This window comes from Dipodomys spectabilis, unplaced genomic scaffold (genome assembly GCF_019054845.1).
Source record: "Dipodomys spectabilis isolate Male_0828 unplaced genomic scaffold, ASM1905484v1 ptg000329l, whole genome shotgun sequence".
Lineage (NCBI taxonomy): Eukaryota > Metazoa > Chordata > Mammalia > Rodentia > Heteromyidae > Dipodomys > Dipodomys spectabilis.
Genome location: NW_024871006.1, coordinates 3,372,658 through 3,388,092, shown reverse-complemented (window position 1 = coordinate 3,388,092; position 15,435 = coordinate 3,372,658). Strand labels below are relative to the sequence as shown.

General features: G+C 38.9%; 1 protein-coding gene across 1 annotated transcript in view; it reads right to left on the bottom strand.

Annotated features, from left to right (window-relative positions):
* Smurf2 (SMAD specific E3 ubiquitin protein ligase 2) overlaps positions 1–15,435 on the bottom strand; it is a 78,706-nt gene that overhangs the window by 37,235 nt on the left and 26,036 nt on the right. Inside the window, exons 4-8 of the mRNA XM_042702666.1 lie at positions 14,204–14,337; positions 11,353–11,418; positions 10,203–10,287; positions 4,754–4,837; positions 593–795 (exon numbers count right to left, since the gene is read on the bottom strand). Of these exons, the coding sequence (XP_042558600.1) occupies positions 593–795; positions 4,754–4,837; positions 10,203–10,287; positions 11,353–11,418; positions 14,204–14,337 (572 nt within the window). The remainder of the gene's footprint in view (positions 1–592; positions 796–4,753; positions 4,838–10,202; positions 10,288–11,352; positions 11,419–14,203; positions 14,338–15,435) is intronic.

Sequence of the window (15,435 nt, the reverse complement as noted above, 5' to 3'; positions counted from 1 at the left end):
GCGCCCGCTCACCTTGAGCTGAAGAGCTCAGGGACAAGCCCCACAACCAACCCAAAAAAAAAAAAAAAAACAGTGCCTTTGAAATGATCTTTCAATGTTTGATCAGAAAATCACACTGGAGGTCTGAATTAAAATCAGTCTTGCCAACAATACCTTTTACCTTTATACAGTGCTTATTTGCAAAGTAAATTCATTTCATATGCTTCTCACAATATTTTTGTGATTAAGTATTCATGCTATTTCATTAAAAACACACAAATCCTAAGGTTAAATGATAAGCCCAAGGTTAAATAAGTTGGTGGGGCAGTCTTCTAACTACCTCAAAGACTTTTCAAAGTTGGGAGATTTCACATTTACTTTTATCTTCATGTAGAATTCCTAAACCTAGATTAGTAACTTTTTTTGGGGGGGGAGGTTGGGGAGGGGACTGGTCCTGGGGCAGTCTCCTGAGTAGCTAGGATTACAAACATTGAGCCACTGGCACCCAGCTTAAACTTTGTTTTTTAAAGTTTATAGTTTTTAAAGTTTATAAAGTTTCATAGCAGGCTGAAATTAGTAAGCCACATTCTTTTAACTGAGCTAGCTGTCTTACCATAGCCTTCTGGTAGGTCTGGAGGAGTATGCAAATGTGTCCTGCTCATATAATTTCTATGTCGTTGAGACCTGACCCTCCTCTCAGCCAGTCTGGGATCTGAAGACTGTCCACATGTTGCACCATTTGTTCCACTAATTGGAGTGTTCTCATCAACAAAGCAGCTCAAAGGTCTGCCAGGACTAGAATATTCAGATGCTGGTCTATTAAAGAGTGATAAAAAAAAAATCAATTTAGATATATAAAAAGAGTTCACTAGACATACATTATCATTATAGTAAGAGTAAGAGTCACTTATGTCAGAAAATGGAAGAACTAATGCATGATTTCAAGAACTCTAGTAAAATCAAGTCCAACTAGGCACCAAGAAAACCCAAGCAATAAGCAGGTTAATCATATCTTACTTTGTAAGCCAGTTCTGGAGCTTGAACTCTGAGCCTCTCACTCTCTCGATTCTTTTTAAGTAGTATTATATTAATTCTAACTATATTTTACAGAAGATCCATACATATTTGAAGATGTGAGTACTGGTTTACAAAGCATAACTTGAGCTGGGTGCCAGTGGCTCATGTCTGTAATCCTAGCTACTCAGGAGGCTGAGATCTGAGGATGGTGGTTCAAAGCCAGCCCTGGCAGAAAAGTCCGTGAGACTTTTATCTCCAATAAACCACTAGAAAACCAGAAGTGGCGCTGTGACTCAAGCATTAGAGTGCTCGCTCGCCTTGAGCTGAAGAGCTGAGGGACAGTGCCCAAGCCCAGAATTCAAGCCCCAGGACCAACAAAATAAACAAATAAATAACTTGACCCTTAGACTCAATTTCCCACCATTCTGCCTCCCATTCTGCTTCTGTCACACTGATAACCTTCCAGTCATTTTCACTTGTATTAATTAGAAATGGCACTTTGTTTCCACCAAAATACTTATTCTTATGTCATTCAAATAATAGTTTACACAAACATTGTCTCTGTAGGATGTTCTTTCAATCTTTCAATCTAAACAGGTCACCCAGTCATTCAACAGTACAGATGGTCACCAACTTAAATGACATATTTTAGTGTATAATATTGTCAGTAATCAGTTATGAGTAGGAACTGTACTTCAAATTTTTATATTTTCCCAGGCTAATGGTGATATAGTATGATGGATACTCTCCCACTGCTAGATAACAGCAGTGAGCTACAGTTCCCAGTCAGACACATAATCATGAGGGTACACAATAGATACTCTACAGTAGTCTACATTGTGAAGGTAAAGACTAAGCATACTAAACAAATGTTTGACCCACAGCATTTCCGAATTATGATGTGTTTATTGGACAGAGCCTCAATCACAAGTTGAGAATCATCTGTACACTGCCTATCCACAGCATAGTATCTCTCTGATGTTTTTTCTGCTTATTTTTTTGTGGGTTTTGTTTTTTGCTTGCAAATTCTAGAGTTTGACCTCAGGGCTTCACAATTGCTAACAAGTACTCTATCACTTCAGTAGTACACCTAAACCCACCCTTTTTCGGCAGTACTGATGTTTGGATTTAGGGCCTTGTGCTTGTTAAGCAGGCTCTCTAGCACTGTAAATCATGCCCCCATCTTTGTTAGCTTTGGCTAGTCTTTAAATAGGTTTTGCTAAGTTTTTGTCCAGGCTGTCCTTGAACATCAGTCTTCCCTACTCCCTCTCCAGGGTAGCTAGGATTACAGGGATCAACCACTGAGTCCAATTTTACACACTTTTTCCATCTTCCTCCACTGGAATATTTAGTTAAAAAAAAGGGGGGGGGGGGATTTAAGCCAGTGCTGGTGGTTCACGCCTGTAATCCTAGCTACTTAAGAGGCTAAGATCTAAAAATCACCATTCAAAGCTAGCCCAAGCAGTAAAGTCCATGAGACTCTTATCTCCAAAAAAAGTACCAAAAAAGCCAAAAGTGGAGCTGTGACTCACATGGGAGAGTGCTAGTTGAGGGAAAAAAATCTTAGGACAGAGGCTAGACTCTGAGTTCAAGGCCTAAGACCAGCACAAGAAAAAAAAGGGGCTGGGGCAAGGGGGGGGAGGGGAGAGGGAGGGGGAGGGGGGAGGATTTACCTTGCTTGTACTTTAATATAAATATGTCCATTACTCCATGCATGACACACATGTAAGAAAAGCTCAAAGTTTACTGAGTAACACAGTAGCTAGTTTGTGTCTTTAAGGAGTTTTCAGGCTACTGTAGTTTTTATGGAGAGTTTTCTTTCCAACTTAATTTCACTTTGAGTTAATACACATTTAAACCTTTGAGGGGGGTTGCTGTGATATGATTTTGATTTTTAGAGGCAGGATCTATTTATATAGCCCAGCTAGTCTCAAACTCACCATCCTTCAACCTTAGTCTTCTGAATATGTGTTATAGACATTTTCACCATGTCTTTTTTTTTTTTTTGTCAGTCACGGGGCTTGAACTCTGGACATGGGCCCTGTCCCTCAGCTCTTCAGCTCAAAGCAAGTGTTCTACCACTTGAGCCACAGTGCTACTTGTGGTTTTCTGGTGGTTAACTGGAGATAAGAGTCTCATGGACTTTCCTACCAGGGCTGGCTCTGAACTGTGATCCTTAGATTTCAGCCTCCTAAGTAGCTAGGGTTATGGGCACGAGCCACCAATGCCCGACTATCAGGTCTGTCTTAAGAGTTCATTTTTAGCCAGGCCTTGGTAGCTCATGCCTATAGTCTGAGCTACTCAGGAAGCTGAGATCTAGGATCCTGAGTTAAAGCCAGCCCAGGCAGAAAGTCTGTGACATTCCTATCTCCAATTAAACACCTGAAAGTGGAGATGTGGCTGAAGTGGTAGAACACTAGCCATGAGCAAAAAAGCTCAGGGACAGTACCCAGGCCCTGAATTCAAGCCCCAGAACTGGCACCAAAAAAAAAATTTTAAGTTCATTTTAAACATTTATAATATTTTACATATGTAAGGCATATTATCCTATTTATTCTGAATTACTTTAAAAGCACCTCTTCAATTTCCAAAAATTATCTGCATCTGATGTCTTTATACATTAATCTTCAGAGAAAGAAACTCTATCTTTCATTCTTCAAGGTTTAGTTCACAGAATTACCTACTCCACAGTTTGCTTTTGCAAGTTCCATCATCTCCTTACTGCTTACCCTCAGTTAAGTGCCATCTCTATGGTTCTTATCCTGATCACAGGCATAACTTAGACATGATATAATATAATCATCCCCTATTTGACTCCAAGAATGGAAGCCCCCTGTACATATTTGATAACAGCCACCCAAGAATATTCAAATCAAATGTATATAAATAAAAATACAAGCCGGGCACTGGTGGCTCACACCTGTAATCCTAGCTACACAGGAGGCTGAGATCTGAGGATTCCAGTTCAAAGCCATCCCGGGCAGAAAAGCCCATGAGACTCTTATCTCCAATAAACTACTCAAAAACCAGAGGTGGCACTGTGGCTCAGGCGGTAGAGCGCTCGTCTTGAGCTGAAGAGTACAAGGATAGCCCACGCCCAGAGTTCAAGCCCCACGACTGACCAAAAAATAAATAATAAATAAATAAAAATACATAATATATAATGCATAAATAATATAAAATGAATAAGAACATGTCACATAAGTATTTATATATGCTATATCATATATATTACTGACATACATACACAGCCAGTAACGCGAAGGCTCAACCTATTCACTTAACTGACTTAATGTTGGGTGCCACTAAGGACCCTGGAGGTTACTATAGCAGGAAGCCTGTCAAAACAATCTTTACTGATAATCACTTTTTTTTTTTTTGGTTGGTCATGGGGCTTGAACTCTGAGCCTGGGCGCTGTCTCTTAGCTCTTTAGCTCAAAGCTAGAGCTCTATCACTTGAGCCATAGTGCCACTTTCGGTTTTCTAGTGGGAGATAAGAGTTTCACAGACTTTCCTGCCCAGGCTGGCTTTGAACTGTGATCCTCAGATCTTAGCCTCCTGAGTAGCTAGGATTACAGGCGTGAGCCACTGGCACCCGGTAAATCACATTTTAAATACAACAATGGCCCCTGTTCTAGGATCTAATGGTTTATATAGGGGCATAAATCAAGGCAGGAAATCCAGTAAAGTGACAAATAGAAAGGTAATCCAGGAAGATGGCTAGCACAACCTATGGGAAATATCTGTATGTTCTTACCGTGTTGGGCGCTCCCATTGCGTAGTTCTTGTTATATGGTTTAGATACTGAATTCTACCAGAGGCTGTTCGTCTTTCTTCCCACCTTAAATAAAAAATATTGTGAGATAAGACATTAATAGGTATTTATAGAAAAATGAGACATGGAATGCTTTCAGTGTGTTTACTAAACCAGGAAAGTATTGCTGTCACAAATCTGGTAGGCCAGATCAAAAGATCAAGTCAGCTTATTTTTGGACTGCAAAATGTTTTATGGAATTCTGAACCTCTAAAATATTTACACTGAGGTACAACAAGCATTATTCATTAGCCAAACTTTAGAGAATTTTTCAATAATCCTGGTAACTCTAAAATTTACATCAATATTCCCCAGAATTTTGGGGGAAATGGCTCTCTTAAAAAGATCTGTAACCCTGGATGCCAGTGGCTCAAAGATGCAACCCTACCTATTCTGGAGAATAAGATCTGAGGATCATAGTTCAACGTGTCCAGGCCATGAGTTCAGTACCAGTTACTGGCACAAACCAATAAATGAATGCATATATGCATTCCTTCTGTGCATCCATGTGCTTGTATTTGCGTGTGCTCATGTGCTCACAGTTGAGCACGATGGTATACACCTATAATTGGGATGATTGTAGTTCAAGGCCAGCCCAGTGAAAATGTTAGTCATCTCAACAAAAATGCCAGCTACATGGGAGGCTTAGGTAGGTGGAGGGCAACCTAAGGCTGACTGTCAAAACTCAAGACCCTATCCAAAAAAATAAAAAAGTAAAACAAGGCTAGGGATATGATTCAAATGGCAGAGTATCTGGCTAGCAAGCATGAGGCCCTGAGTCCAAACTCAGTACTGTTAAAAATAAAGTATATGAAATTACACAAATGAGCCAAGGTCTTAAAAAAATAAGTAGAAGACTAGGATTAGAATCCAGTTGGTCTAAAAAAAAAATCATCATTTAAAAAAATTAAGATTCATTAGAAAAGTGCATTTCTAAATTTTTTTTTCCCCCAGTTCTAGGGCTTACACTCAGGCCTGGGCACTGTTCCTGAGCTTTTGTATTCAAGGCTATTACTCTACAACTTGAGTCATAGATCCACTTCCCACAGTTTAGTGTTTAATTGGGGTCAAATTTTCCTGTCCAGGTCAGTTTCAAAGCTTAATTCTCAGATCTTAGCCTCCTGAGTAGCTAGAATTACAGACATGAGTCCAGGCACATTGAACAAGTATTGTAGTACTGAGTAGACACTGTGCTGAAATTGAACTATACCACAGTGAGCAAAGGACAGGAGGGGAAACTAGAAGAGAGTGAAAGAAGGAATGACATTGTCCAAAAGGAAGTATACTCATTGCCTAATTTATGAAATGGTCACCCTTCTGCACATCACCTTAATAGTAACAATTTTAAATTTGGGGGGAAAAAAACAGCCTATCGAAACAATATTTCTTGGGGGGGCAGTCTTGGCACTCAAGGCATAAGTGTTGTCCTCCTTTTGCTCAAGGATAGTGCTCTACTACTTGAACCACAGGTCCACTTCTAGCTTTTTTGGTAGTTTATTGGAGATAAGAGTCTCATTGTCTTTCCTACGCAGGCTGGCTTCAAACCATGATCCTCAGATCTGACCCTCCTATGTAGGCTGTAACAGGCATGAGGCAAGCCAGGCACCAGTGACTCGCACCTGTAATCCTAGCTTATCAGAAGGCCAACATATGAGGATTACAGTTCAAAGCAAGCTCAGGCAGATTCTTATTTCATCAACAACTCAAAAACTAGAAGTGAAGCTATGGTACAAAGTGGTAGAGCAGTAGTCGAGCAAAAGAGCTCAGGAACAGCACCCAGGCCGTGAGTTTAAGCCCTACAACCAACATTCCCTTCTCCCCCCAAAAAGCATGAGTCAAAGGCAACCAAGTGAAATTAATATTTTGGGGGGGAATGATGGCCCCAGGGCTTGCCCAGGGCCTGGACATTGTCCCTGAACTTTTGTGTTCAAGGTTAGTGGTCTACCACTTTGAGCCACAGTACAATTTCCAGCTTTTTAATAGTTAATTGGAGATAAGTCTCATGGACTTTCCTGCCCAGGCTGACTTTGAATCTTGATCCTCAGATTTCAGCCTCCTGAGTAGCTAGACTTTGAGGCATGAACCACCAGCAAATAATTTCTTAAAAATAAAATATCCTGGGGCTGGGAAGGTGGCTTAGTGGTAGAGTGTTTGCCTAGCATGCATGAAGCCCTGGATTTGATTCCTCAGTACCACATACACAGAAAAAGCCAGAAGTGGTGCTATGGCTCAAATGATAGAGTGCTAGCCTTAAGCAAAAGAAGTATAGAGACAGTGTACAGGCTCTGACTTCAAGCCCCAGGACTGGAAGAAAAAAAAAAAATCCCACTTTGTCCTCAACATTTTGAGATTTACTTTGTTGTAAAGTGTTTTCTGGGATTACAGGTGTGAGTCACCAGGCTTGACTTAAAGGTTCAAAGTCCCTCAATTCTATTACAATTCATCTAATAAAAGAGGTAAAATAATGATTGAAATATATAATATGTCAATATACCCAAAGTATTGGCAGAGCTCTGGAGATATTAAAAAACAGAGAACAAAAAGATTCTAGGGAATTTTTCTTGTGATTATAATCACAGTTTTATTTGTAAACTTATCACATGCAATTTTGATTAAGCACAGTCAAAATAGTAATTTTGAAAAGCAAAACCAATTTCAAAAACAAAAATTTTAAATTCCCACATGTACATTACATAGCTCAGTTGATTCAGAAAAACTCTCAATCAAATTATCATCAATTGTGCTTAAACTGTTACATAATCTGCTGTTTTCCTGCCCAAAATTCTGTGAAAATCTGCTCCCCAAAAAAAGCAAATGGAGGGCTGGGAAGGTGGCTCAGTGATAGAGCACATGCCTTGCATGCCTGAGGCCCTGGGTTTGATTCCTCAGCACCACATAAGAAAAAAGAAAAAAAGCCGGAAGTGGTGCTGTGGCTCAAGTGATAGAGCGCTAGCCTTGAGCTGAAGAGCTGAGGGACAGCACCCAGGCCCAGAGTTCAGGCCCCATGACCGGACCCAAAAAAACAAAAAAACAAAAAAAGCAAATGGTCACGGGGCACTGGTGGTTCAAGCCTGTAATACGACAGTGCCCAGGCCAAGTTCAAGCCCCATGACCAAAAAAAAAAAAAAAAAAAAAAAAGCCAATGATGCCTATACAGTAAAAGTTACAGTAATCATCCCAAGCCACAAAGGCAAGTAATGTGCCTGATTTAAATGATATAGAGTGAAAATTTTACATCTGTTGAAAGGTGGTGTTATAGGAAAATGAATAAGAATTCACATTTTTTTAAGGTAAAGGGCACTTAGCAAGCAGTATTAATGTGTACAACAGAAATTTCTGTGACGATGATGTATCCTATTCCATGCAGTTTCAAGCCATGAAGGTACAGACTTCCTGTATATACAGTATTAAAATTTGTACATATAGTTACTGAACTTTATACAACCTGAGAATTCCGCTTTTTCTCAACTATGATTTCCATGAAACCGTATTGCCACAGATCCAATACAACAGATATCCTATTGTACAGTAGGATAATCACAGACATGAAAAGAATAGTTAAGCCAGGTGCAAAAGGTTCAAAGCTAATGCTGGGTACTTAGGTGGCTGAGTTTGGCAGGCCTGAGGTTAGAGGCCAGCCCAGGCAGAAAAGTTTGTGAGACCCCCTTCTCAGTGAAGAGCTGGACACAGTGGTCCATGTCTTTTATACTAGCTAGAGAGGAAGACTAATGCATGGAACCTCTGTGCCTGAGCCTCAAAAAATAACCAGCAAAGTCAGAGTTGGAGGTAAGGCTCAGAGTAAGAATGCGCACTAAGCAAATTCAAATCTTAGGACCACAAAAAGGAGGAGGAGACAAAAAAAAAAGAAAAAGAAAACAAAGAAAGAAAGAAAGAAAGAAAGAAAGAAAGAAAGAAAGAAAGAAAGAAAGAAAGAAAGAAAGAAAGAAAGAAAGAAAGAAAGAAAGAAAGAAAGAAAGAAAGAAAGAAAGAAAGAAAGAAAGGGAAGGAAGGAAAAAAGGAAAAAAGGAAGGAAGGAAGGAAGGAAGGAAAAGAAAAGCATTACATTGGATAAACTCTATCTATCAGTAATTGCTTCATTCAAATTTCCCTTTCAAAAATATTTTATTATTGCAAAGCAAAGAGGTTTTTCCATTAAAAAGATAGCATTTGAGGAAGGAAGGGATAGTGAGAGAAAAACAAAGGTGTGGGTAACAATGTTTAACAAGAAATGTACTCATTACTTTATTCATGTAAATGTAACCCCTCTGTACAGCATCTTTACAATAAAAAAAAGGAAAAAAAATCTCAGGGATAAGGCCCAGGCTCTGAGTTCAAGCCCGAGGACTGGCACAAAAATTAATACAGTAAAATTTAAAAAAATTTTTGGTTTTTAAAAACTGGGTGTTGGTGTCTCATGTCTGTAATCCTAGCTACTCTGGAGAGGCTTTTATCTGAGGATCGCAGTTCAAAGCCAACCCAGGCAGGAAAGTCCATGAGACTCTTATCTCCAATTAACCACCAGAAAACCAGAAGTGGAGCTGTGGCTCAAGTGGTAGAGCACTCACCTTGAGCTAAAGAGCTCAGGGACAGTGCCCAGGCCCAGAGTTCAAACTCCATGACCAACAACAAAAAAAATTAATTAAAAAATATATAATATTTATAGGGAAGCTGTATTTCACAAGAAATTTTATTTGCTACTTGTCAAAACTCAAAAGTGGCCAGGCGCCAGTGGCTCATGCCTGTAATCCTAGCTACTCAGGAGGCTGAGATCTGAGGATCGTGGTTTGAAGCCGCCTGGGTAGGAAATTCCCTGAGACTCTTATCTCCAATAAACCACCAGAAAACAATAAGTGACACTGTGGCTCAAGTGGTAGAACGCTTGCCTTGAGCTGAAGAGCTGAGAGACAGCGCCCAGGCCCAGAGTTTAAGCCCCATAACTGACAAAAAAAAAAAACAAGAAACTCAAAAGTGTTAAATAAAAAATGTGTTTCATTCATTCATTAGATGCTTATTTTATAAAATTTTTATGACAGTGTTTCTCTCATTTTCCAAACAGAAGAAAAACCTACACTCTAGAATTAATCATAGCAATTTTCTAAAAAGTACATACATGGCAACATTTTTTTGGGGGGGGAGAGGTCCAGTCGTGGGACCTGAACTCTGGGCCTGGGCACTGTCCCTCAGCTCTTCAGCTCAAGGCTAGCACTCTACCACTTGAGCCACAGCGCCACTTCCGGCTTCTTTCTTTTTGCTTATGTGGTGCTGAGGAATTGAACCCAGGGTCTTTTGCATGCAGGGCAAGCGCTCTACCACTGAGCCACCTTCCCAGCCCCAACATTTGTTATTAAAGGATATTATTTATATACTTATGAGCTTAGTGATTTTGGCTTACCCATCTGGTAAATCATTATCAAACAAACGACTGCAGTCAACAACTTGTCCTCCTGTGCCTATTCGGTCTCTGGACTGAAGACTTACTATTAAACAACAGAAACACCATTAAGAATGATAAAACTAGAAAGAACTATGGCAATCTAAAATATCCGTATTTAAAAGACACCTGTTTTAGCTCAATTTAATACTTCAGAATTCTTTGTTTTTTGCTACAATCTGTAATTTGCCCATGGATTTTTCTCTTTAAGAATGGTATTAGAATCTGCAGGTTCTTTTTCTCTTTTTGTTCGGCTTGAACTCGGGGCCTGGGCACTGTCCCTGAGCTCTTCAGCTCAAGGAAAGCACTCTAACACTTGAGCCACAAGCGCTACTTCTGGTTTCCTGGTGGTTAACTGGAGGTAAGAGTCTCACAGACTTTCCTACCCGGGCTGACTTTGAACTGGAATCCTCAGATCTCAGCCTCCTGAGTAGCTAGAATTACAGGCGTGAGCCACCAGCACCCAGCAAGTTAAGGTTTTTTTCCTACACTTTACCATGTTTATGGAGAAAATTCTAGTTCCTTTTCATCATTGTAATGGGGCAATATAAGGTCATTACTGTATGTAAAAAGGAACATAGCACACTCATTTACACAGCAGTTTGAAAGCTTTACATTAATTCAAGACTATTCTCAATAATCTGACTGTATTTTTAAAAATACACTAGATTCTGGCAATTGGGCAAACTCAGAATTCCATGAGGTTTAACAGTACATTATCACCCAGTGTACTATAAAACCACCACTAGAAACTTGAAAGCAGGAGGTACAGAATCCAGAATGGGCTCTATCAACTAGGTTGGCACAGAACCTTTCAACAAAATATTAAAAATAAACTGTTAATACTATCTACAAAGTCTGGCTCAGATTTCTAGTACATTTTAATATTTTAAAAGAATTCCTTCCTAAAAGATCAATAGTTTTCTGTAACACAAGGAACTGTTTTTTTAACATTAAAGTTTTCTTTTAATTAACACTTTTCAGCATTTTACATGACACTTTATTCATGCAATACAACAAAACAATAGTGATACTGATTTAAAAGGTATTTAGATTTTAGAGCAGTTTGAATGAGACTAAAATTCTTATTAACTTTATGTTCCACACTTACCTACTATCTGTCCTCTAACTGTATCATTGTCATTTGGCCCCAGTTTGCATAAATCCAATCTCTGATCTATTTCAAATTAATAACAAAATTAACATTAGCTAGTATCAGAACTTCTACCATCTATAATGACAGTAAAAATCCATAAACTATTGGAAACTAGATTTAATTATAATCATATCTTAAAACAATATTTTCTAATATTTTTTCTTTTTTTTTGTTGCTCATGAGGCTTGAACTCTGGGCCTGGGTATTGTCCCCTGAGCTCTTCAGCTCAAGGTGAGCTCTCAAACCACTTGAGCCACAGTGCCACTTCCCATTTTCTGGTGGTTAACTGGAAATAAGAATCTCATGGACTTTCCTGCCCGATCTCAGCCTCCTGAGTAGTTGGGATTATAGGTGTGAGCCACCAGCACCTGGCTGTGCAACACTATTGTATTACATTGTCAATAAGATTAAATCTGAAAGTTACATAAACTTGTAATTACCACAAAAAAAAAAGACCAAAAAAAAACCCTTATATGCTATAAGAGTACCTGGCATATTAAGTGTTCAATACTGTCGTCATTATTTTCTATCTAACCATTTCAAAGGATGTACACACACAATAAGTCAAATAAAAACCCAAGAAAAATTATGAGTTTGAGTTAGTTCCACCATTAATCATTTAGAGACAACTCATGTTTTTCTCAGATGTCTCATCTACAGAAACATGGAATGCTAGTCTGCCTCTCAAGAGTCTGGCTCTCAAAATTAGGGGCTGGGAAGGTGGCTCAGTGGTAGAGGGCTTGCCTTGCATGCATGAGGCCCTGGATTCCATTCCTCAGTACCACATAAGCAGAAAAAGCAGTTAGTGGTACTGTGGATCAAGTGGAGCACTAGCCTTGAGCTGAAGAGCTGAGGAACAGCGTCCAGGCCAAGAGTTCAGTCCCCACGACTGACAAAAAAAAAAAAAAAGAGAGAGAGAGAGAGAGAGAGAAAGAAAAAGAAAAAAAAGTCTTATTTTTCTTTCATTTTTAGTTTTGTTACAGTAGTTTTATACATTATTCCATTATTTTAATGTGCGTATACAAACACATGCAAGTGCATATATGGAATACTTCATAAATTTGCATCCTCACGTAGGAGCCATATTGCTAATCCTCTCTATACTGTCAATATATGTGCTGCTAAAGCAAGCATCATACCTTTTTTTTTTTTTTTTGGTGGGCAGGAGTGGAGGGGGTGGCATCAGTTTGCCAGGTTTGAACTCAGGGTGCTGTCCCTGAGCTTTTTACTCAAGGCTAGGGCTCTAACACTTTGAGTCATAGTGCTACTTCCAGTTTTCTGATGGTTAATTGGAGAGAAGAGTCTCGGAGTTTCAAACCACAATCCTCAGATCTCAGCCTTTTGAGCAGCTAGGATTACAGGTGTGAGCCAGTAATTATTTTTTTTAGGTTAAGTTTATAATTTTTTAATTTTTAGAAATTGTTATTATAAAGGTGTAGGGTAATTTGTAGATAAAGATGGCATAATGAGCCAGGCACGGGTGACTGTAATTCTAGCTATTCAGGAGACCGAGGACTGCAGTTCAAAACCAGCCTACGCAGAAAAGTCCAATAAACCACTCAGAAAAAGTGCTTAAGTGGTAGAACACTAGCCTTGAGTCAGAGAAGCTAAGGAGCAGTGCCCAAGTCATGAGTTCAAGTCCCAGGACCAGCAAAAAAAGTAATAATAATAAGTAGTTCTCTTAAAATTACTTCCATCTCAAAAAAACAGAGAAAAGTGCTAAGAAATATTAAAAAGCATATGCAAACTGGGAGCTGGTGGCTCAGGCCTTTCTAGGTATAGCTATTCAAGAAACTAAGATCTTAGGATTGCAGTTCAAAGCCAGCCCAGGCAGGAAAGTCCATGAGACTCTTATCTCCAATTCCAAAAAAAGCTGAAATAGAGCTGTGGCCTAGGTTGGAAAGAGCTAGGCTTAAGCAAAAGAAACTTAAAGCTAGTACCCAGGCCCTGAGTTCAAGCCCCAGGAACCACACAAGTAAACAAAGAAACAAAAACGCATATGCATTTTTTTGTTGTTTCTAATAGTACTAAAATTTGAATTCAAGATGTCAGGGCTTGCTACTAAGTGCTTTACCACTTCAGCCATGCCTCCTGCCCTTAAAAGATACATAATTTAACATCTTTATCCTTGCGAATCAATCACTTGTTAACATTTGTCAATTCATGGAAACTCTGTGTCAGCTCTAGGTTCCACATTTTTTTTTTTAAATTTGTTGTTTTGTTTTTTAAGTCCATAAATATAAGCCAGTTGTCAATATATTTCATAATCCTAGCTTCTCAGGAGGCTGAAACTGGAAGGATTGCAGTTTGAAGCCAGCATGGGCAGAAAAGCCCATGAGACTCCATCTCCTAATTAGCCATCAGGGTTGGGAATGTGGCTTAGTGGTAGAGTGCTTGCCTACCATGCATGAAGCTCTGGGTTCAATTCCTCAGCTATGGCTGAAGTGCTAAAATGCAGCTCAGGGACAGTGCCCATGCCCTGAATTCAAGCCCCAGCACTGGCAAAAAAAAAAAAATCTTATAGATCCCAATTAGCCAGCAAAAACTAGAGTAGAGATGTGCTACAGATGGCAGAGCACTAGCTGGGCAACCAAGCTGAGTAATGAGCACTGAGTTCAAATAGCAGTAACCCCTTCCCTCCAAAAAGAGGTCCACAAAATAAATATAGTGCAGGAACGTTTACCAGTTTCAGACATATACAGGAAGTTATGGTTTTTGGAACGGTACAACAAAATTATTCGTGTGTGTGCGTGTGTGTGTGCATGTGTGTGTGCATGTGTTTCAAAAAGCACTAGCATTTACTTACAACCAGTGTCTTTGAGTCGATTGATGGCATTGGAAAGAAGACGAACACAGCCAAGAAATCCAGCACCTTGTTTTTTATGGATCTTCTTGTGATTCCATACACTGATTGTAACAGAATCAGACTTTCCAATATACCTAAAAAAACAAAATGGCTATATGAGTAACTTGGTAGTTAAAACTAGTATAAAGGTTTTCTTCATCCTTTTTAATCTTCAAAACTCACAAATATATTCAGAGTATGGATCAAATAATGTAATATATTGTTTTAGTTCAATCAATTCATATGAATAACCTTAAATGTTTTAAAACCTTAAATAACAAATTAATTTTAATATATTATCCTATCTGCCACTCTTTAGGCTGGACAACAATTCTTGTTAGTAAAACAGGCTATTTTAGAAGCTAAAACACTAAGGGAGTTTATAATAATTCTTTTCAAGAATAAAAATCTTAAAAGAACTTTTATCACAGTCATAGTTTAAATACATTTCAATGATAATAACCAACTACCTCAGAGAAGACTTAGCTGAATTAGGGGAATTGTCAAGGCTGACAGACCAAAAATCTGACCTACCTGTTATACTTTTTTAATGCTGCAGAACAAAATGCTGTTTGTAACGCTTTTCCCTTGCTTCTTTCCTATATGCAGGCCTTGAGCGAGCAGGACTCTTGCAGATTTCACTTCACTGCCTGCAGACAAGCAGAGCAGGGAAAAGCGTTACTGTACTTGTCTGTGCATATGTCTACAAGTATGTAAAAGTTTCACCACAGCCAATTGTTAACATGGCATCAACCCATGCAAAATCATATTTAATAAACATAATTATATCTGTAGAACCTAACTCTATTTCAGTGACTCTAAGAGGTCAAGTTTTTGGTCCAGCAACCTTGATCTTAAACTATTATTCAACAAAACAAAGCTATTGAAAAAAAAATCAAATAGTACATTAAAAAAGCCTAAGCCAGTGAAGTGAGGACTCAGGTTTTTAAATAAGAAACTTGTGGAAGGCTCATTTGAGCTCCTGCACCCAGCTGTGACTAAAGAATGCTCATCCTTGAGCTTTTACAGAAGTCAATACTTTCCCCTTTCCATTTCAAATTTGGTATGTCACTTACAAACAAAAATATACTGGCTGAAATACTCAACATACAAGAAGCAATTTTTAAATAAACCTACCATAGCTATCTTTTTTTCTTTCTGTCAGTAGCGTGGCTTGAACTCAGGGCCTGGGC